Here is a 25,189-nt window from a genome sequence, read left to right as displayed (position 1 = left end):
TGCATTTACTTTGATTTCTCAACGTCCTGAAATCCTCTTTTCAAGCAGGATTTGATTTTTGGAAAGAGGAAAAAATTGCAAGGGATGAGATCTGGGGAATACAGTGGCTGTTGGACCTGGGGAATGCTGTGCCTAGCCAAAAACTGCTGCATTGTCAGCTGAAAGCAGTTTTAGCACAAACTTGGTACACACGCATCTCATACTCAAATCTTCAGTGATAATAGACTGAACTGAATCGTAACTTATCTGCACATCCTCTGATAACTCCCGGATGGTGATTCGATGATTTCCTCTCATAGCTGCATGCACATCTGCGATGTTTTTCTCAGTTCAGTTCTGTTGGTTGCCACTGGCACGAGGGCCAGTCTGGCGGTACTGGCAACAGCCACACTCAAATGGTGTTTTTTACATGCCACCTGCACAGGAGTCAGTCCAATGATTTGTTCACATGCCACTGGCACGAGTCCCAGTAAGGCGAAGCTGGAAACAAGACCACTGCTCTGGCAGTGATCCCGCTCGGATGGTGCTGTTAGCGCTCCACTGGCACGGGTGCCAGTCATCGAATTTGGTTCAGTTTCGATCTCACTTGCCCCAACAGGTCTTCACAAGCTGAGTTTAGTGTCCAATGAAGGAAGGTTGGCATGGGTGCCAGTCAACGAATTTGATTCAATTTTCGATTTCACTTGCCTCAACAGGTCTTCGCAAGCAGGGTTTTGTGTCCAAAGAAGGAAAGGTACGCATAAGTGGGCTGGCTACACCCCTGGTAAAGGCCACGGGTTATGGTCTCACTTGTCTTGCTGGGTCTTCTCACGCACAGCATATTTGGTCTTCTCATGCACAGCATATTTAAACTCCAACCAATCATTATAAAAGTAATTTATTCTAAATATTGCACCAAATATGATAACAACAACAACAATAATAATAATAATAATAATAATAATCATCATCCTTTTCTACTATAGGCTCAAAGCCTGAAACTTGTGGTCAGGGGTAAGTCAGTCACATCAACTCCAGTGCTTCACCGGTACTAATTCATTCACCCCGAATGGATGAAAGGCAAAATAAACCATAATTTGAACTCGGAACATAAAGGCGGATGAAATACCAATAAATATTTTGTCCAACATGCTAACAATTCTGCCAGCTCACCGCCTTATAATATTAATAATAATAATCCTTTCTGTTATAGGCACAAGGCCTGAAATTTCAGGGGAAGGGGCTAGTCAATTTCATTGACTCCAGTGTGTAACTGGTACTTAATTTATCGACCCTGAAAGGATGAAAGGCAAAGTCGACCTTGGTGGAATTTTAACTCAGAACATAGCAACAGAGAAAAAAACAAAATAAAATAATAATGATAGTAATAATATAACACAAATGACAAATTAATGAACTACAACCAATCATTAAGAAAATTATATATATTAAATGTTATTTGAAAAAACAAAAATAGAAAAATATAATTTTTTTTTCATTAATGAGATTTAAAATTTTTAAGTACATATAAGAGTTTTGATTTCAAAATCATTTGACTTTTAGAGCAAACACTTGTCATTGTCAATGGTTTTATAGAGGTTCAATTTAATTTGTATTGGATGGCACCGGTGTCTTAACAATATATTAATGTACTGTAATATACTGTTTATAAAATACGATTTTTTTTTTGCAAAACATCACACATAATAACTCATCAAATGTAGTGACTTTAAATCCAGCTCATGTTGTAAGTGGCCTTCATCTTGGAGTAAATGAAGCAAGAATAAAAGAAAATAATGATCAACAATTAAGTTAGGACAGAGTAGACGTCATGAGAAAATTTTAATATCCTTCAGTTATAAAAACAAAATGCAAATACATAAGAAGGGTCTATAATCCATGGTCTAAAATTCCACACGACAAAGACCACAGCTATGATTAGCGAAAAGGGTACAAAAAGTCTGCGAACCATCTGGAAATTTACTTTGCTTAAAAATTTAATACTATATATCAGTGGTTCCCAAACTTTTTAGAGACGCGACCCACTATTTATGGCGACCCATTTAACTCTACCGTTTATCAGATAGACTCTATTGACCCATCTACCGTCTAACTGCTGTCTATTCCAACTATTGCATCAGCTAATTAATAGCCACCTGGTAATCACTCCTAAACTTTTTTGAATAATTTATAAACTTATTAGTGAAATCCATACTGTCTTATTTATTTAAATGTTTTACTATTTATATTAAATGTGAAACAAAACGTTTTATAACTGTTTCAACGTCTCCATACCCTATGGGTAGGTATTAACTCTAATACAAAACCTCGAAGTAGTAACTATTATCGGCTCCATCAGTGTTGTACTGCGCCTAATTAAAATGACCACCTCTGATTTGTTAAGTTCGTGGAAAAAGCCTACTGCTTGATAAAACAACCAGTCAGGTATTGAAAGCATGAGCCTTGAAATATCTCGATAGACAGCAGTTAATCAAAGCTAATGCGTAATTTTATAACTTTTTGCGACCCACTAAGATTTCGTTCGCGACCCATCAGTGGGTCGCGACTCATAGTTTGGGAACCACTGCTATATATAATACAAGTAAAAAATGCAATATTTATGTCTGATAGACTTACAGAAACCCAGAGCTTCAGATTTGTTGGTTGCATCGACAGTTATACTTTTCCACCTGGTCAATTATTGGTTCAAGACACTTAAGATGTCGAGGATGACAAGAAGTGTCTGTTGAAATTTACAATGGTCTTACGACACAACGTTCGTCTAAGCTTAATCCAAGGGAAACAACTCAATATAAAGAGAAAAATACTGCGGCATTGGCATTTAAAGCAAAGTTGACATTCAGGATTGGAAAATAGCTGTTTGAAGGTTCAAAGGCATAATGTGTAAATTAAGTTTTTAAAATATATATATTTACTAGGGAGAATACAATATGAAAGACATCTAAGTAAAGGCGAAGATAAAACCAGAATCTTTGTTGAACAGATTTAGTTAGAGTGGAAGTTCTTGCTACCTGACATCACTACAAGATCATTAAAATGCAAAATAATGTTTGAAAGCTCTGACGGGACCCACGGTAGAGAAGTGATCACACATGTAGAACATGCTGCTGTTACATACACCCCACCCCATCACATTCTAGACAGTACCCAGAGAAAAGCTACTGCTTATTCATTTCATTCAAATTAGTCTCCTTGAATTTTTACCCATGACAGGTCTTTCCTGCAGTTGTTGACTTGCAACAGTTCAAGTTGAAAAATAATGGTCAGACATTTTAGGGGAGGGGGTACGTCAGTTACATTGACCCCCCCCCCCCCCCCCTCCAGTGCTCAACTGGAACTTATTTTATTAACCCTGAAAAGGATGAACGACAAAGTTGACCATGGTGGCATTTGAACTCAGAATATGAAGAGCCAAGAGAAATGTCGCTAAGCGTTTTGTTCAATGCACAACCGATTCTGACAGCTTGCCACCTCAAAGTAGAATATTGATGTCGTCAATCTTACCCTAACCCTAACCCTAACCCTAACCCTAACCCTAACCCTAACCCTAACTCTGCCCTTTCCGCCAGACTTAACTAATGACAAAGAAAAAAAAGTGGTTCTCAAGAATATCTTTATCAACTTTTAACAAACTTCCTTTCATCCAATAAAGAAGTCTGTAGGTGGTTAACCAACCTGCTGGAAATAGCACCCAAATCATTTTCAAATCACAGCGAAATGTCTTTTAAAAAAATGGAATGATATATTGCATAATGTAGTTCTAGAGATGTAAAATGATGGCATTATAATTGGAATACTTTTGATTACAGATCTGCTTATTTGGGGCTGACATAAAACTAAACAACAACACAAATTTTATCTTTAGCAAACACATCTGGTAGCAGCACTCTTGCTACAAGAGATCAGCACTTCTTTTCACCTTAAATCCACTTCCATATATATATAAATCGGTTCTGAGATGTAAATAGAGGAGATCAAACATGTATAAGGCTGACTTGCTTCAGTTCATAACTGAAAAAAATAATGACAATGACCATAGATCCCATTATCTATAAATCTCATCCTAACCAATTTTATATCTTGTTATCTGACTGGCCATTTTTGACTGCCTTAACAATTCCAAGTCTTCATCCACCGTCAGCAAAGAAAAGGAAAATTAAACTATAATTTAATAATCCTTTCTACTATAGGCATGTGACCTGAAATTTTGGGGGAAGGTGATAATTGATTACATCAACCCCAGGGCTCAACTGGAACTTATTTTATCAACTTCAAAAGGTTGAAAGGTAAAGCCGACCTTAGCAGAATTTAAACTCAGAACATAAAGATGGACGAAATGCTGTAAGCGTTTTCTCCGGTGTGCTAGTAATAATTTCTTTTATTAGCCACAGGGGCACATATGAGGGGGCATCACAAGGATAGACAACAGTTTGTGTAGAATTTACATAAAGGATGGGGAAAAAGAAATGGAAAAGACAGTAAAATGCAATAAAAGTATACACTCTGTATAAAGTATGTGACAACATGAATGATGGAGTTCTCCTGATACAAGAGAAACTCCAACTAGGGTCAATCAAGGAACTCCACAGATCTAAGGTATGAGCCTTCTTTCCTGCTATCCGATTTATAGGGGCATATTTAGAGTAGGACCAGTAATTTTGAGGGTAGAGGGTAAGTTGATTACCTTAATCTCAGCACTTGACTGGTATTTTATTTTCTCCATCTTGAAAGGATGGAAGACAAGTTGACCTTGATGGAATTCGAACTCAGAACGGCACCACAATTGGATGTTAAACTTGTTGAAAATCATGAGAGGTGTAACAAATTTCATTCTGTCATAAAGGGGAGCAAAACGTTAAAGTCCATTTCATGCATAATACACAGGCTGAACAACCTGAATGAAGTGTGGCAATGTTATTGCAGAGAAGACGAAATTAATGGCACAGAAAAAAAGCACACAAGCATTTGGCTGATAGATGGGAGCAGAAACCTCTGCAGGGCAAATATGTGGCCCACAGTTGATGTAGACTAGAGCTAAAAGGAGAGAGCAAAGGCTTTATCTTAGTTGCCCAAGATCAAAGGTTATTGACCCTGAATTACCAAGCCAATGTAATGAAAAATGGAGTCAATCTGAAAATGGTGATCCTGCAATGATGTGATTGAAACAGTACACCACCTAATCTCTAAATGTAAAGTCTTAGCACCAGTAGAGTATAAATCAAGACATGACAGAGTTGGTTAATATCTTGGTTAATATGTTAGCATTATAAAATCAAAACTGTTGATAAATGGTATAATCGTCACCCTGGGGCAGTAACTGAGGAAGAAAATGTAATGATTTTTTAGGACATTCTAGTACATACAAACCAAACTATCAAAGGTAATAAACCAGATCAAGTTTGGTTATTGTGCCCAGCGTCGCCTTTCTGGCACTTGTGCCTGTGGCATGTGTAAGGACTTTCGAGCGAGATCGTTGCCAGTGCCCCTGGACTGGCTCTTGTGCAGGTGGCACATAAAATACACCATTTTGAGCGTGGCCATTGCCAGTACCACCTGACTGGCCTTCGTGCCGGTGGAACATAAAAGCACCCACTACACTCTCGGAGTGGTTGGCGTTAGGAAGGGCATCCAGCTGTAGAAACTCTGACAAATCAGATTGGAGCCTGGTGCAGCCATCTGGTTTCACCGGTCCTCAGTCAAATCGTCCAACCCATGCTAGCATGGAAAGCGGACGTTAAACGATGATGATGATGATGATGATGAGTATTCCTTGTGGTCATAATATCTCGGCGAAAGAATTTGATAAGCTTAGAAAATATAAAGATTTGCTAACTGAAATTGGAAAAATGTACATCTCAGGGTGGTTAGAATACAGGTGATTGTAGGAACACTTAGAATGATTAAAAAAGGAACTGAAATTATTTGAGAATGATCCTTGGTTTACCATCCCTGCAAGGAGTGCAAAAGATTGTTTTAACTGGTACATCACATGTATTGAGAAGAGCATTGTTGATGCAAGAACGATTAGCACTCGTGTTAAATTTTTGTTTTTACATATAACTTCATTTCCTTTTGAAAATGAACACTGATGAGTTTAGTTAAATGGCCTGTCAATATATACAGTGAGTTTCTTTGTCCTAGGAGTCAGGAAGACACTCGGCAAGAAATAAAAACAAAATTGAAAAGAGAAGAGAAACTAATAATAATGATGATGATGATGATGATGATTATGATGATAACGAGCACTCAGAGAGCGCAGACCTCCACCCAACGTCATCTCAAGGATTAGCCAGAGATGATTTTTAAAATGAAAATATCTGAAATAAACTTGACTGCTCTCACAAATGAGAATACTAAAAATGAACCTGACCGCTCTCAAAAATTAAGTAAAAAAAAAAAAACGGAAAAATAATCCAGAATCCTTGTCCGGTACCTGATCAATCCCAATGGTAGTCATGGAATGTGAAGTTGGGTGTGCAGGCTATGTTTGTAACGCTGTGTGTGTGTTTTGTCTGCAGTGGGAACAAGGACAGTTTTCTCTATGAAGCTCTTTTTTAGCCTATCCACTCATATAGTGTCTTTACAACTATTAAGGTCTATAGTGGAAAATATAACATTATTATAGTGAGCTTGACATTTTGTTATGCATCAATTAGCTTGAACAATATGTGTAATCCATTTAATTCCCGTCATGCTATGTTGAATACAGCAATGCACTTGACAGAAGAAAAAATCGATGATATTTGCTGAGATATGCTTCTGAGACCCCCTTCGGTCATGACTGACCCTGGGATTGCACCTAGAAAGTTACCCTCCCAGGCACAAGTTCAGGCAAGGTTGTTTATGGAAGACCAGTAGTCACCGATGCATACCAGCCTCCCCACTCCATGCCACTGATGTTATTCAAGGGAAAGGCAAAGGCCGATACAGCTTGATACCTGTGACGTCGCAACTCATTTCTACAGCTGAGTGAACTGGAGCAACGTGAAATAAAGTGTCTTGCTCAAGAACACAACACGCAGCCCAGTCCGAATTCACAACCTCACCATCATAAGCTCGACGCTCTAACCACTGAGCCATGTGCCTTCACGGATGATATTTAGTTCTTGGATATAAAGTACACTTCTCATATTTATGCCTAAGAAAAACCTGATAAAAAGAGTATGTATTATGCACGAATATATATATAGTAATTTAAAAATGGTTACTTAAAAACTGATTGTTTTATGACAAAACATATCACTGGAAAAGATACTAGACTAACAGAGAGAATATTCCCAGATTTCAAATATAATTCTCTCAGATGGGTGAAGTGAAGGCATGTAGAGAGAATAAATTGTCTTGTCCCAGAGACAAAAGAATCTCTGAAGAATTAAGGAACTCACAGCTGTTTATATCTGATCCTTTTGGCCATTTCGGTTTTTATGCAAACCACATACACGTATATACAAAAATGCAACAGACATTGTATCTTTAGGCCTGAATTGTGTGTAATGGGGGGGGGGCAATCGAAGAAGAATTTCAACTACCTTACACTACTTAAGTCTGCCAACAATTGCTCTTGTCGCATGCAAATCACTGACATAATATTAGAGCGGACAGCAAACAATATCATCCATGTTGTAGTTATCACACAGCATCTTATACAAACAGCTTTAACAATTTAGACAAAGAAGCAAGGTCAAATGTGAAGTAACTTTAAGTGTTATAATAATATCAATTTGTAACATAGACTTGAAGCCACAAATTTTGGGGAAAAGTGTGCAGTAATTTAAATTGGACCCCTCGTGCAGTAATTTAAATTGGACCCCTCTTGGTACAGTGCCTAACTGCTACTAATTTCATTGATGTTGGAAACGTGAAGGCCAAAGTTAACTGAAGTGGGATTTAAGCTCAGAACATAAAGAAATCCAATTAAATGCTGTAAGGCAGTTTGGTTATCACTCAGCTATTGTAAAACTGTAATAAAAATGCTGAAGAATATGAATGGAAGTGTCACTGGAGCATCACTCAAGTGGCTGTCAAGAGTTCAAAACAGGTCAAATCCTACCTTATGGATCAAAGTCTCAAAAGCACACAGCTCTGAAATGGCATTGCAGTGCTGTTAACCTGATGACCCATTGTTTTCAGCGCAAAGTGAAATCCTGCTTCACAATATTCTACCTAAGATATGAACAAACGAGGGAGCCTCTACATAGCTGCCCACTTTGCTAGAAATAACAGCCAAGTCTTCCTCAACTCACAACCAATCATCATACAAAGGGAAGACACACTAGATAATGTAAATTCTTTATATGCCATTTTTAGGGTGGTTGTGGTCAGCTGTAGGCCACCCTGAAAAGTGAGTATGGTTGTGGCTGATGACTGAGTAAAGATCAACTCATTCAGGACTGAGTAGAGCAAAACAAAAACAACATACTATGTAGAAGAAAAGGAAGGAGCCTCCACAGAGTTACTTATGTTGTTAGAAATAGTAGCCTAATTTCCCTCTAATCACACACTACAAACCGAAAGAAAAAAAAAGATATAAAAATAATGTAGCCCTTTAAAAGACAGGATGGTTAGGGTTGTAGCGCCTTGGGTGAACCAATGCCTTGTGAGTGAATTTGGAAGACACAAACAGTATGGATGCCTGTCACACACAGACACACATATGTGTGTGTGTGTGTGTGTGTGTGTGTGTGTGTGTGTGTGTGTGTGTTTGTGTGTGTGTGTGTGTGCATGTCTGTCTCCACCACTGCTTGATAACTACTGTTGGTTTGTTCACATCACCATAACCTAGCAGTTTGGTAAAGAAGATGAACAAATTTAAGAAAATAAGTACTGGGGGTGATCAATTTGATTAAAACTCTTCAAGGGCTGTACTCAGCATGGCTGCAGTACAATGACTGAAACAAGTCAAAAAAAAAAAGCACTTTTGAAAATTAATGATGTGCTACCTACAATATATATATGCAAATTAACCCTGACCTCCACATACATAGTAATTGTGTAATTGCCAACAGCAATATACAGCAGCCTAATATCCTATGCTATCCTCAACTGGGGAAAGATATTGGATATTTTGTGTCTGAAGAGTGATCAACAAATTGTGAAACAATCTGTCAAGAAACTCCTCCACTCTTTTTTTCTGCACATTGAAAGCATAGAAGGAATATAATTACATTCCTATATAGTTTCTTTTGAGGGTTGGTGATAGGAAGGGCATCCAGCCATAGAACATCTCCATCAACAAATTCCCTCCAGCCTATGCAAGCATGGAAAACTGGATGTGAAAATCCAGTTCTATATTTAAGAGATGAGGAATTATGTACATAATTTACATTATTTACATTTGTTGGATATTTGCCCTCATCTTGTTTGTTGTTAACATGTTTTGACTGAGATACCCTCCAGCCTTCATCGGGAGTCTTGGGGAAATTTCGAACTTGGGTTCTCATTCCTAAGATATTTTTCGATGTTATTATTATTATTATTATTATTATTATTATTATTATTATTATCATTATTATTATTCAGATCACTGCCTGGAATCAAAGTCAGAATCTTGGGGTCAGTAGCTCGCACTCTTAACCATGATGCCATATGCTCAAGCAGTGACCTGAATTATAATAATAATAATAATAATAATAATAATAATAATAATAATAACGTCAAAAAATACCTTAGAAATGAGAACCCAAGTTTGAAATTTCTCCAAGACACCTGATGATGGTCGGAGGGTATATCGTTGTGTTAAACGTTGTGTTAACAACAAACAAGATGAGGACAAATATCCGTCAAGTGTTAATAATGTAAATAATGGATGTCAAAATGTTCAGACAAGAATAATAAAAGTTTTGGAATTTGCACAAACGCTACCATTGCTCATTAAATTGTCAGGTGCTTAGTATTTGATGTGATGGGGACGAATTCTCCGCCAACACATAACCATAGCTACAGTTAGTTTTAGAATCTTCAATGGAATTCAGTCTTTTGGTTGGTATATCTTGTTCTTGAGGAATATCAGCTGGTGTTTGCTGTACAGGAAACAAATTATCATTTGATACACACTCAGGAATAACCGTATTTTCTGAATCTTCAACAGCTTTTGTATATTCAGCGGTTACATACCCAGTATTATCGTAACTTTCTTCTTCAAAACTTTCATTTGGTGTTTGTAGTGACATAGAAAAACTTGGATCTGATGTGTTTGTAGTTGGAATATCATTGCTTGTAGAATATCCAAGAGAATCACTATCTCTGCCTGGTAGAAGCATTTCATTAGAATTGTTTGTTGATGTTTGAGGTGACGGACAATGATCCCCAACTATTACATATCCAGGACATCCAAGCATATTGTTTAATTCTATGTCTTGAGAAATGACACCAGTATGATCCTTTGTTAAGTTGTTCACTACTTCCTGTTCCATTGGAAACATATATTTAACTTCAACATTTTTAGTAGATAAATTTGATAAATTTTCTGGGTTTTTCATATCAGAATTTTCTGGGATTTCATAAAAATTCTCAGGATTTTCAAAATTAACCTTGTTTACACTTTTGTCTTGAACTTCATCATGTTCTGGGTTTCTATGTTTTCTGCCATTAGCAGAAGAAAGTGGAATTGATTCAGATGATACAAGAGAAGTAGTTGTATTAGCTGAAGTGTCACAGTCATTTTCCATCACATCAGTACTGTTTGAATTAAGTTCAGCTCTCATGTAGGAGTTTGAATTTGATATTCCATTTACTTTGTTTTGATGTTCCTTTGTGTCTTTACTTTCTATCGTAGTGTATTCAAGCTGGAAAAGAAAAAAATGTAATAACCTCATTAATATTGTAATTGTGAAAAACAACAAATACTCTTAAAAAATACAATAATAACACCTATTTATTTTTGCTTGTTTTAAATCCATTTTTCCATGCTTGCATGGGTTAGATGAATATGTTATTAACATGTAGTTTTAAAGCCAGATGCTCTTCTAGTTGCTAATCCTTGACTGTTTTCTCAGTAAGGGATCTCTTACTGTGTGTGATTTGAAGGCATAATGTCAGCAAATGATTTGTTAACAGGAAAACTGACAAAAACAACACAGCCTATATGTCACAACTTTCATGGAACCAGAGGCTACACCAGGCTCAATCTGATTTGGCAAAGTTTCTACAGCTGGATGCCCTTCCAAACACCAACCACTCCGTGAGTGTAGTGGATGCTTTTTATGTGCCACCGGCACGAGGGCCAGTCAGGTGGTTCTAGCAATGACCAAGCTCAAAAGGTGTTTTTACGTGCTACCTGCACGGGAGCCAGTCTGGCGGCACTGGCAATGACCATGCTTGAATATTGTTTTTCACATGCCACTGGCACATGTGCAGGTAAATTATTTAAATATCCCTTTCTTGGTCTATCCTAGATCTTCTAGTGGTTGGCTTTGCTTGAAGAATCCATCTTGCAATTCTTTCCCATGTCCTTAGTACCGGAACTGTGGCTTCCCAATGTGGAGATGTAGCAGATCAACCTGGAGATATTTCCTGATACCTGAGCTATGAACCCTGTCAAGTAACATTACTCTAGTGATCCTTTAGAGGAACCCCACTTTGGCCACTTGTATTCATGATTGTTCTTTTCCAGTCATCACCCAACATTCATGACACAGTGACTTTCTAAACACCCTGTACTTATTAAGTTGCAGGTCAGCCCTAACTGGCTACACTTATGGATAGGCATGAAAACTGAATTAAAGATTAATGAGTTTGGTTTTTTTAGCCAACCTTTCCTCTTCTGAGGATTGAATGCTGGACCTGGCTCATTACTGTGCCAGTGTTTGCAATTCTAGTATCCAATTCATCCTTCTGCTTCTCATTACATGTGAATACAGCCCAGCTCTGCGATACTTAAAACTTCTCTGCTTGCCTCAGTGATGTTCTACTAACAGGCAGAGTGCACAGATACGAGTTTCTTGAGAGGACCAATGCTTTAGTCTTTACAACACCTTACCTCAGCAGAGAACCCATTTATAAAATTAGATTTATTTAATTAAGTGGACTCTTCTCTTACAAACTGCTGGTCTTATGCTAATGTACAAAAAAAACCCCACAAAAACAAATGTTTATTATCAACAAAAGAAAATTTTAAATTACTTACTTGAAAAGTTGAATTAGAAGCACTGTGATCTTCGGCATTCTGAAATTTAACAACAAAAACAGAATTAATAACAAAGGTAAAATATATGAAACACAAACAACACAAAATATAAAACATCTATGACACATAAAACTGACTAAAGGTATTTCTTTAGTAAGAGGAAACATTCTTCAGGTATAACTTTAAAGTTAATAATTATTTTGATTGCCAATATTGTACAGGATGTTTGGAAAGTCACTGTCCACTTTTCTAATTGTATTTTGTATTTCAGTACTAATGATCTGTAGGTATGTGGTATTTCATTATGCAACCTTAATATACTATAAAGTATATTAAGTGTTTTATAAGTCAATGCCATGTTCTACTGTGTTAGTAAAGTGCTTTACATTGCTTGTTAAGGTTATTTCTACAGATACTCTATAAAAAATTATAGCTTGGTCTATCCTAGATCTTCTGTTAGTTGGCTTTGCTTGAAGAATCCATCTTGCAATTCTTTCATGTAATATGCTCTCTCATGTTGCAGACTCATGTCACATGACATCCCTGCACCACCAAAGAAAACCATGTCTCCATCAATTCTGACAGCTCCAAGGCAATTGATCCCATCCATGGCCATCACCACATCAATTCCGTCTACCACATGGTCAATCACATGGTCTACCACATGGTCTACCACATGGTCAATCACAATTGCCTGCAGCCTCAGTGTTGTGCCCTGCACTACTATCTCCATGTCTCTGCTACCCTTACATCCAATTTTGCTGCAGTCGACTGCCCGGACACTACTCATTCCCTTTCATTTTTCTGTCACCCTCAGGGTCATGAGAGATGCATAGCTTGTATCCATGAGGGCTTTGAATGCCTTTCCTCCAACCAAGACTTCAACAATGGGCAGTGACTGCACAGGCACCTCTACTTGCTTACAGGGGAAGTTTGAGAGACAGCAATTTCTCTATGGCCTTTTCCCTGGCTGCAATTTCAAGCAATATGCCAAGTCTGCCTGCACCAGTAGCAAACTGGTCCAGGCTTTGTCTTCATGCAGTCCCTTGCCATGTGCAGTCTCTGGCACTTGAAGCACCGGTCCACGAACAGTCGATGTCACTTCACGAGAGTTTTCTCTTTGTTCGTTACCAGCTTTTGCATTGTCATAGACTTTCACAGTTGCCATTGTCATTGCCTTTCACCTGCTGTTTTGTGTCAACATGCAGGCTTGAGCAGTGAGTGAACTCATCAACATTTTCTCAGTGCCTGCTAGCTGTTGCAGTCACACCAATATGTCACACTGCCTTCTCTAGACCCTCTCTAGTAAAACTGGATAGCATGGTTAGTCTCCGAACCTCCGTGGCATACTCATTAATCTCTTCCCCTGTCCAGCTGACTATTCCCAGCTTAGAGAATGCAGCATACGTTCCCTCCATATAAGCTTCCCTCAAGCGCTGCTTGATCTTTGTGGCACTCAATTGGTCTTCCTCGTCTTTTTGTTGTTTTTCCTGTTCGTCTTCATATCGTCTATCTGTCCAGATGTTTTATTGCTGTCTGTCGCATTCTTGTTCCATTTTTGGGATATATATATCTTTACATACACACACATATATAAACCTCATTGTTGCTGATCATATATTGGCACTCCATCAGTTATAATGACAAGTGTTCCAGTTGACCTGAGCAACAGAACAGCCTGCTTGTGAAATTAATGTGATGAGCACTCCACAGAAACACATACTCTTAACGTGGTGTCAGTGCTAAGCAGTAGTGAAGAATAAACAAACTTTAGATTCATATATTTCTAATTACTAAAATATATTTACAAAAATAAATAATTTCTATTATATTTCCGTCTGATTTTTTTCATGTCTGTGTGTGGGTGGTGGCTTTAGCAGAGAAAAAACCCATGGGTAATTAGAGCAAGGCATTTATGCTGATCATGGACAACAATTATGTTGAAGACAAGATGGCCAATCAGAGTTATGCTGGACAACGACAACTACTACTACTACAACCACCACCACCACCACCACCACCACTATTACTACCACTATCCCTACTGCAACCACCATTGCAAACACCATCACTACTATGACGACGACCACCACCATTGCCGCCACTGCCGCCACCATCACCATTATTACTGCTATTATTTCTACTACTTACCGCTTCAGGTAAATCAATATTAATGGCCTCTTTTTCCTTTTTGTACCTGAATTTTAAAGAATAATGAAATGATAATAGTTAAAGAAAGATCATAAATAGAAGCATATCATATATAGCTGATAACATATTTTAATTTGTAACAGATATATTCACACAGTAAGGTCAGTAAGGTCAGTAAGGTCAGATAGGTCATACCCCCCCACCCAGTATCAAGTATAGCACAAGAAGAACATGTATATGTATGTATGCATGTTTATGTGTGTGCGTGTGAGTGAATATATATATATATATATATATATATATATATATATATATATATATATATATATATAGATGCACACACACACATTTGATGCTGAGCTCTCTTCTTGGAGACAATGGGTAACCATATACTCCCACTCCTCTCGTCATGGCCGGGTCGTTGGTGACTAAACTGGCTCCCCTCTTGGTTCAGCGCTTGCTGGATCTTGGAGGAGGATGTGAGGGCACTGATTAGAACTAAAAACAGGATCTGTTCAAACAAGGGCATAGGAGCATTGTCCTTGTCCCTCACCACACCAAACTAAGACCCCCAATGGTGGTTCAAGTGGAGGGAGCTAGTCTCCGAACTCAATGATTGATCCTAGTAGAAGAGGGCGATGTCAGACAGACTGGCTAGAAAAGCACAACTCTAATGACATTGGAGTTATCAGCATTCCATTGCAACCCATCTTCCACACCTTGCATGCCACTCTAGGTAGTGTTCTGTCAAGGATTTTGAGCCATAATGTGTGGGGGCCCCCTTGGCAAGAAAATCTCCACCCTAAACAAATTCACACCATTGGCTGGTTTCTTTTTGATCCAACTCTTCCTTTTCTTTTTTTTTCTACAAAAAAAGCCCAATGGCAATAGGGTAAGGATGGTGGGTGCAGGCTTTGGTGAAGTTAGAAGCTCTCAGTTGAGACCTGCACAATGGTGGCAGATGCAAGATGGTCACCTTCTTGGGATCTAGTGATAACCCAGGGACTCAGTCCTACATCTGCGATTGGGTGGGCCTATTTGGAACACTGCTGCTCACCCTGAATGGGGAAGGCCCTAGAAAAGGTGAGTTAAATGTTGGATGTCACCACAGGATCCTGGCTGGTAAGCCACATCCAGCAGGATACCTATTCAAGCAGATGAACAACAGAAATTAAATTAATTAACCTGTGGAACATGGAACGTGCAAATGCTCCTTGATCCTCAAGACACAGAGAGACCATATATAAATATACATATATATATGTATACATATATCTGAGTCCTGTATATTAAAAAAGGATTTGGCTAAGTTCTTAACGTTGAGTGAGAAAGGGAGTGTATACCATAGAATAGAGCATCCACTACTTTTTGGGGGGTACTTAGGGGTAGTGCTATCTATATTTTTGGAAATGGAGGTGGGTAGCATGGCCCATTGTTGTTAGCTGTTTTAGCTTTTGACCTAGTGTTATATGTGTACGTGTGAGGTTTTGGTTGTCTTAATGTGGGTTATCCCGGGGTTCTAGCATGGTGTATGTGTGGTCTATTGTGATTCTGATTGTTGGTGTGTTGTTGCAATATGATTTGAGACATATGTTGCTTGAGCCTAGTATTAGGGATGTATTCTATTTGTTGGGAGAAGCCGCTGGTAGTGAGTGCTTGGTTGTAATATGGTGTGTGGTTATCAAATATTTCCTCAGTGGACGAATGAACAACACACAATCCATGGCTCCATACTTTAAAATGACTAAACATGAACTACTATTAGAACTTACATATCATGTACAGGAAACATTTTTACCACTTCTATACACCACTTTCGTTGAATAATGGAACTGCAACTACAATATCCTTATATATTTTATATTTTATTTCTACTTTCATTCTCTTATTTCCCCTCTATATTCTCTATCTCCTCCTTTTCCATAATAATTCCTTATTTCAAACTCAAACATTTACCTCTATTTAAGCATCTCACATCATCTCTGATGAAGGATATCCATAATATCCCAGAAACAGCTGTAAGACTATATCTATATCTTTTTCCTTATAAATGTCCTGAAAACCCCTCACAGCCTTGGCTTTGTTATCTCATTTTCTCTAACATATACATGCATGCTAATACAAGACCCACATTAGACTCCTCACTCATATCACTATCAAACCAAGAATTTAACTATGGTCTGTCCATAGCACTTAGTGTTATTTGCCACTCTTTGGGTCTTCTAGATACCAATACCTCTCATATATATAAATATATATACACACATACACACAAACACTCACACACACATATATGCTCACACGCACGTGCGCACACACATGTGTAAAGACAAAGTTTAGAAATGAGTTAATTTTTAAGTAATTGCAAGTATCTAAAACTTACTTCATTATAAAGTATATAACCAATGCGATAAAACATATGCCACCCAAGGTTCCAAACAATCCACCGACTATAGCAAGTGTATTCTTATTTTCAGCAGCTGCAAAAGAAAATAGAAAAATTAAAACTAAATAAAGTTCATAATTACTTTTAATAATGCCTATGTCTGGTTTTGAAGAATTTATAAGGCTGATGGATGGATTGCTACTGGAGTTTGGTTTGTGGGCCCAGGTGGAAGAACAGATGGATGAACATGACACATGACATGAATTTAAAAGGATGCCAGCAGAGTGAAGCGGGATATGGACTGTCCTAAAAACATTATTAAATAGTTCTGAAACACCTTTGTAACAGTTGAAGTTGGTAAGGATTTATGAGTTTACACAAATGGAAGATAACAGTTAGAACCCAATATTGTATCAAATCTAATGTTAGATTAACAGTAGAATATGTTATCATGATATCATCTATCATTTAGCGTCTGTTGTCCATGCTGGCATGGGTTGGACGGTTTGACCAGGGCTGGCAAGCTGGAAGGCTGCACCAGACTGCAATCTGTTAAAGTAACAATTGTAATTGTAGAACACCATCCTTCCCTCTAGAAGGAAAGTATCTCTTAAAAAATATTGTATATAGTGCAAAGATAACCTCAAACATGACACCAACTACAATATCTACATACATAGAATCTACAGCAAACCAGTTCAAGACATGGTACAAACAATACACACTCATTTTGCAACCCAAACAGCAAAAATGATACATCATTATCTAAACATATATGGCAATTGGAATCAAAAAGTACTCTGTTTAGCATCAAGTGGAAAATACTCTCACACACATAACTGTGTTAACATAATAACAAACCCTACCAACTTTGTACAAGTGAATCCTACTGTATTCTAACATTCATGGACCGAATCTTGAACAGAGAATCTTAAAAACACAAACACTTCAAACCAATAATCTTTTCTAATGGCTAAACTTGTTTACATCTCACCAATTCCCCTCCATCTGCCTATACTATAAACCATCTCCATAATATAAAATATAAACAAGTACTCTAGAAATTATCTAAAAGTCTCCCTATCTCCAACAAAAATCACCACAAAAGATTTTCTAATATAACTACATAAACCTACATACACACACATAAAATGTATACTTGTGTGCAAGCAAACTTTAAAGAACCCTTTTCTTTATCTGTTTTTTTTTTGTTTTTTTTTATTATTAAATTATATTTTTTGTTCTCATTTATACACATGAATATACACACACCTTCTATATAAGCCCCACTTTTGCATATATCTAGAACAGAATTTGAAGAGTTTTATAAACAAACACCAAACAAACTCTAACTCCACAAAACAAATCCCTAAATATAAATCAAATTGCTTATAGAACAATGAACACTTAGAGAGAAACATATAGAGACACAACCTTTACTCAAATACTTTTGTGACTACCAATGAACAAGATAAACAACTTTCTATACCAAAAGAACCATGACATGCTTTACTAATAACCCTGAACCTTACAAAGGAAAACAACAACAACAACAACAAGTCAAGAAATGATCAGGCCAAACTTATCACCTACCTACATTCTTTTGTGAAAAAAGGTTGACACACCCGATTACTAAGGGCTTAAATACAAAAGCAACAACAATACTACGTTTCTGTAGCTATAAGAACAATAGACAAAAATAGACAAAACATAGTTTACAGGCATACTGCTACAATGGATGGAATTTCGAATTATTACATTGGATCATACTCAGAAATTGCATAATCATTTTCCTTTCAAGAATAGAGGTAAAATGTATAGTACAAGCCTGAGTGAATTCACTTGTCTATTAAAAGATAAAAACATGAAAGTCAATACTAAATGGGAAACAGCAAAGGAATTTATGCAGTGGGAGCACTACATAACAAATGAGTGTTTCCTTAGCTTGTAGTGCTAGTGCTCAGTTCAAAGCCTTTACTGAATAAATCTATCCAAAAATAGAATTGCATTCTACACAGATGAAAAGAGGTTTCACAATCTCTTTTCATAAGTTTTGAATTAAAATCTTCCACCAAACCTTAGTCGCAATTTATGTTCCTAACACTAGCTTAATGATAACTATGTTATTTTACTTAATTCTTTGTTATATTTAAAGTAATTGAAAGAAACACAGAGCATCTCAAACTACATACAGTAACAAATGGGTTGAACATGGTAAAAAACAGCAACAAGTACAAAAACAACAACTTCATCATCAGTAATGTAAATGAATAAACAATAACAATAAGGTATTAATAACAAAAACAATTGTTCATAAGAAAGAACAGTATAGAGGAGTAAAAGAATATTTACATAAAGTTGTTCTAGTAACTGGATCACTCATTAAGCTAGCATAGTTTTCAGTTACCACACGAATACAGACTGTATATTTGGTCTCGAAATCTAATTTCTGGATGGCAAATGAACTTTCTGGTGGTTTTATTCCCATTGGTTTAAACTGTATTTTACTACCTAAAAAATAAAAAGAGCAACTGTGTTTAATTAGAAGTCAGGGAGAGTTTGGCAAGTGGAAGGGGAATAATACATTTATTTTTCTTGATAGAATTATAAAGAATAGACATTATGTTCAATTCTTGCCACTGTAGTAAGAATTGAATTTGTCTTTCATCCTTCTGAAGGTTAATAGAATAATTCTGAGTCAAGGACCAAGAGTAATTGGATTGACTGAACTCTTCTCTCTTTCCCTAATAGTATAATTAGCCATAATTCTTGATGGCATGGGATCAGCTAGTAATTATAATAATAACAAAACATTGAAAAACAAAAAGCAAAATATGATTCCCTACCGTCATCACATTTTGGACCCTTATTATAGAGTATCTCATAAGCAACTGGAATCCCATTTAGGCTCTCACAAGTGAACTCTGGCCACAGTACAGTTAGTTTATTTTCAGACAAAAGAATTTCAGGCTCCTTAGGTTTTTTTGCTGAAACAGAGTAGATAGAGTGATTGAAACAAAAAGATTATCAATTCAAATCAACAGATTAGAAGAATGAAAACATATAGAAATGTAGGAACAAAAAGGGGAGGAGAGATCAGAGAAAGATCATAGTAACTTCTACATTTTTATAAGCAATTGCCAGCTCTGTTAAAGGAAAGTATGGGTGGTATCAAAGAGTTCCCGGGCTAGTTCTGTAGCACACCAACAGATGGCAGCACATGGTTGCATGCGCAGTGAAAACAAGCAGTGACCTTCATGAGGCAGTGTGCTGAGGGATATTTCCATGTTTACTTCTCAAGTTGTGAAATTTATGTTTTTGTGATCACATGTATGCTGTAATCTGCAATTTTGCCATGGACAGAAACAAATAACCACTGTGAAATTTTGTGTTAAACTTGGGAAGTCTGCTACAGAGACACTGAGCATACTCTCGAAACGTGGGTGTTTTGTTCAACATCCTTATCTTATATCATATCTCTTCCTGGCAGTATTAAAATAGAACTATACTAATTCTCTTCCTAATCGGTTGTACTATAATGCTTTCCATAACTGTTGACTAATTGATTGAACACATGATTAGCATGTGACCTACTGTGACATTTTTGTCTACTGCCTAATTGACTGAGTATGTGACAGGCATGTGACCTAATTTGTCATATTTTTAAACATCACAATTAATATCCCTGATGATCCAGCTGATTTCACAGCCTTCATATCGTTAATTGCACTTTCTATCATACAGCTGTCCACTGGAACGGGTAGCGCTTCTGTTGGCTCTATCTGGAGTACGACCTTTCTCTTTCATGCATTCTCTTCTTTTAACAAATGCTCACAACAGCATTTCCATGTCTTGAAATTTCAATGTCACTGAGAGCAAGGGTGTTACTATGATCCAATACAGACTTTTCTGTAACGACATCTTGAGTATCTCTAACACACTGCCTTGCAATTTAGAACACTTCATACCTCTGATTCTCATTGTCTTGTGGGCTTGTGGCTGCTGGTGCTACATAAAAACACCCATACTGGTACCATGTAAAAGTGCTTTCCTGATGTCATGTAAAAGCATCCAGTACACTCTGTAAAGTAGTTAGCATTAGGAAGGGTATCAAGCCATAAAAACCATATGAAAATAGACAATTGGAGCTTGGGCAGTCCTTCAGCTGGCCAACTTCTGTCAAACTATCCAACCCATGCCAGCATGGAGAACATTAAAAGATGATGGTGATGATAATGTGCCAACTTCTCATGTTTAGTTTCTTCCCTTACTCTGTATATCTGATGCTAATCAGCCATAGGTAGTGAACATGTTTTGTCAGCATACTATTAGGGACATGTCAAAACACACAAATTTTAGATTTTAAATTTAAACTTTAATTTTAACTTATATACAAGGGCTGATCAATAAGTATCCAGACTGTTGCCATAGCAATGAAGCTAAAGCATGCAGAGTGAAACTGCTCAGCAAAAACTGATCATGGACTTTAGTGTGCATGTGCACAAAGTTTTAACGTTCTAGCTCACTTCCGCTGTTTACAGCAATGCTTGGAAGGAGTGTAGCATGGGATCGGCGCATTGACCATGACAGAGAAAGTTGTCATGGCGATACCTACTCAGAGGCCCATGCAAAGTTGCAGGAAGTGTATGAGCTGCACACAAGTTTACGAGTGGTTCAAACATTTCCAAGATGGCTGAAAAAATGTCGATATTGACAAATGTTCTGGGAGACTCGCAACAGGAAGAAATGAGAAAAACATTGCAGATGTGTGCGCAGCTGTGAGGGGAAATCGTCAAATCACCATCCATGAGTTATCAGAGGATGTGCAGATTAGTTATGGTTCAGTTCAGTCCATTATAACCCTAACCCTAACCATTCCGTTCCAGAGAAAGAATGTTATGGTATAATAATAAATTGATATGAATTGAACTTACGTTTCCCAGGTTTAAATATACATTCTGCTTTCGTTAAAGGGCTCATTTCTTCTTTTGTGCTAATGTAAGCAGCAAAAACAAGTGGTTTCACACTGTTATTCACCAACAGATAACTTTCATTTGTAGCTTTTTCCCATCTCACATTGTCCTGAAATTGATGGTAAAGAATTACAATAAGTTTCAGTATGTAATGTTTTGGAATTTTTTTTACATTAAGAATCTAAAAAAATTTCACAAAGAGAAAAGAAATTTCCACATTTTGTTAGCAAATTTCTATTGAAATGCATTGACTTTGTTTCTATTAATTTTGAAAATAACAAATTTACTAAAATAACTTTGTTGTAATATTTTTCTACTCTAGGCACAAGGCCTGAAATTTTGGGGGAGGGGGGGGGGGGGCAATCGATTAAATCAACCTCAGTACTCAACTGGTACTTAATTTATTGACCCTGAAAGGATGAAAGGCAAAGTCGACCTTGGCGGAATTAGAACACAGAACATAAGGACGGACAAAATACCGCTAAGCATTTTGCTTGGCATGCTAATGTTTTTGCCAGCTTACTGCCTTTAAGTTGCCTGGAAGATAAAATAACACGAAATTTTGATTGAAGGTCTTAATTCAAATCCAGTCACAAATTTAAATCCATCACCAAATCTACTCACAAGGCTTTGGTTGACCCAGGGCTTTAGTAGATGACAACTTATCCTAGGAGCAAGAGAGATGATACAGAATGACTGATAAGCTATTATATAAAGTTATTAACTCACCATGCAGTTCATGCGAGGAGTGGAGACGTCATTCTTCTGACAGAAAAAAATAGTCACATTGTTAACCTCTTGATGTGGGTGAAGCAGCCAAGAAACATTGTACAGGTTTTCTTCTTCTTCAATCACATACACTGATTTTGGACCTTTGGATACTGAAAGGTAAAAAAATATGTTTGAAGTGTTTTGTGAATAATAATAATAATAATAATAATAGTCAACATGGCAGTGTCAAGAGGTCAACATATTATCATGAAAGAAAGATTTTCTAACTAGGAAACTAGTCCATTAGAAAATCCCTTCTCAAGATAGAAGCAGTATATGAACTAAAAAATAGTATGGTTTATGGTTACTTTAATGTGGCTGTCCTCTAAGAGACAACAATAATGCCATTTAACCCTAGGAAGACATCTCCTCTAGCTGGTTTATTTAGTGTGCTTCTTGCAAAAGATATTGATTGCAAGCAATAGAGAATTCCTGCCAGCAAGAGATAATTCATTCTGAGACCATCGAACCACAAGTGATTTTCTGAGGGACTAGTTTCCTAGTTACAAAATCAGTGATTGTATGACACTGTAGTTTCTTTCTATTGCAAGCAAGGTTAAGCTACTGCCATGCCTAGTGAATGAGTACCCCAGCACTGACGATCAAAACCTCATGGTCTGATGGTCTCAGACCTAGGGTGGCAGGAGTTATGTCCCACTTTCAATAAATATCAAGCACGAAAAGCAGCTGGTGAAAATGTCTTCCTAGGGTTAAATGGCAGTATCGTTGTCTCTTAGAGAACAGCCACATTAAAGTGGCCATAAACAATACTTTTTGGTTCATATACAGCTTCTATCTCAAACAGAGATTTTCTAACAGACTAATTCCCTATATATATATATATATATATATATATATATATATATATATATATATATAAATATATATATATATATATACACACACACACATGTATACCTGGAATTCTTCACTGTACTCGTTGCCAACCCTCACCTTACTGACAGCATCCCTGTACATGGCTTGCACAGCTCTCACTAACCACTCATCTATCCCTAGTTTCCTCATTGACCACCAGATAAGGGAGCGGGGTACCCTGTCAAAGGCTTTGGAGCGAGAGAGACAGTCAGACATTGTATTCATGATGGCGGGAATAAGAACTGGCTTACTGTAGTGGAGGAGGTACATAACTATTTCACATTTTAAATGGATAAATGGGGGAGAGGACTAAAGTAGAGCAGTAATATGTGAAGACAAGGTGCCAGGCTGTAGCTTCATGATAACATCTCCACTTGAGATACACAGAAAGACCCCAAAATGTAGAGTAATCTAAACCATCCAAGCATAAAAATAACATCCATTAATGACACAAAGTGTAAAATGAAATAAATAAATAAGGAAGGCAAACCTTTTCTTCCCACTTGCAATATGGTTGCCTGAGGTTTCCTTTCATCATTGTTAACAGCTGTGATTGAAAATGTAAGTGCTTTATTTGGAGGTAGATCTTTAAATTCTTTATATAAAGAGTTACGTGTAAGATATCCAGGGTCCTGGCAATGATCTGTTAAGTTATTTTCATCAATAATTTGGACACAATAACCCTTTAGTTTTCCATTTACTAGGTTGCTTGGAACTTTCTGGAAATATAAAAGGTATAGATGTGAAAACAGTCGGAGAAATATAAAGAAAACTGTCAGTAAGATCAAAAGAGAGATCATTAATATTTTGGATAATAATTTAGTAAATATTAATTCATCATGACCACCAATGTTTTAATATTTTAAAGTCCGCTTTTCTATGCTTGCAAGGATCAAGTAAGGTTGGTTGAGGCATATTGTCTATGGCCAGATGTCCTTTGATCGCCAATCTTTGATCAGATGCTTCCACAGCATACAGGAAACGAGTGGTATTTATTTACAACAATCAAGCAATGTCAAGTCAAGGAAACAACACACGCATGCTGGTAGCATGTAAAAGCACCCACTACACTCTTGGAGTGGTTGGCATTAGGAAGGGCATCCAGCTGTAGAAACTCTGCCATATCAGATTGGAGCTTGGTGCTGCCATCTGGCTTGTCAGTCCTCAGTCAAACTGTCCAACCCATGCCAGCATGGAAAGCGGACGTTAAATAATGATGATAATGATGATGATTTCAAAAGTTAGACAGAGAAGGGAAAAATAGACAAAAACTTAATGAAAATATAATGGATAGAAAAGGGAGACAAAAACACACACTTTCTCATCAGTTGGTTTCTGAAATGACTTAGTGGTTTTGTGCTATTTAAACCAACACCACTGTTATTTAACAGGAGTGCCAGAGCATAGAGCTACAGGAAAAATCTGATGAATGTGTGCAAGGACAGGACAAAATAGCATTAGTAGAAGAAACAAAAAGTTCTTGTTTGTTTGTTTGTGTGTGTGTGTGTGTGTGTGTATGTCTGTCTATATATGTGTTTATGTATGGGGTATGTATGTGTGTGTGTGGGTGTGTGTTAGTGTTTGTAATTAAACACTCCCTGTTCAAACAGTGAATAACAAACTCTAAGATATCAGTTTGAAAACTGTTTTTAAGCAAGAAACTCCTATCAGAGTCTCCTTTTGTAAACTTGTAAGCAACTGATCATTAAAACAGAAAAATTATCAGAAAAGTCATTGCTATTCATTTCTTTCAAATATAAATACACACACACACACACATATATATATACAATGGGTAAATTGTTGTTATTTTATATTTTTAATTAAGCACATGTGCATTGTTTGTTTTTGATTTTGTCAACTACACAGTATAGTAGGGTCAGTTGGGCACCGTCTGTGAGAAAAACA

At 37.0% G+C, this 25,189-nt stretch overlaps 1 protein-coding gene across 4 annotated transcripts in view; it reads right to left on the bottom strand.

Moving 5' to 3' along the window:
* Positions 1-1,797: 1,797 nt before the first annotated feature.
* The window catches only part of LOC106877106 (uncharacterized), a 59,664-nt gene continuing 36,272 nt past the window's right edge, over positions 1,798-25,189 (bottom strand). For all 4 annotated transcript variants that reach the window (XM_052974781.2, XM_052974782.2, XM_089337620.1 and 1 more), the window contains 9 exons: positions 23,772-24,000; positions 22,364-22,515; positions 21,596-21,743; positions 19,508-19,648; positions 19,014-19,172; positions 16,659-16,755; positions 14,276-14,321; positions 12,125-12,163; positions 1,798-10,784 (listed from right to left, as the gene is read on the bottom strand). In XM_052974781.2, coding sequence (XP_052830741.2) covers positions 9,879-10,784; positions 12,125-12,163; positions 14,276-14,321; positions 16,659-16,755; positions 19,014-19,172; positions 19,508-19,648; positions 21,596-21,743; positions 22,364-22,515; positions 23,772-24,000 — 1,917 coding nt within the window. In that variant the 3' untranslated portion in view covers positions 1,798-9,878. The remainder of the gene's footprint in view (positions 10,785-12,124; positions 12,164-14,275; positions 14,322-16,658; positions 16,756-19,013; positions 19,173-19,507; positions 19,649-21,595; positions 21,744-22,363; positions 22,516-23,771; positions 24,001-25,189) is intronic.

The sequence above is a fragment of the Octopus bimaculoides genome, chromosome 19, assembly GCF_046866305.1.
Source record: "Octopus bimaculoides isolate indiv1 chromosome 19, ASM4686630v1, whole genome shotgun sequence".
In the NCBI taxonomy this organism is placed as follows: domain Eukaryota; kingdom Metazoa; phylum Mollusca; class Cephalopoda; order Octopoda; family Octopodidae; genus Octopus; species Octopus bimaculoides.
Note: the sequence above shows the minus strand (reverse complement) of the source record. Positions and strands in the feature narration are given on the sequence as shown.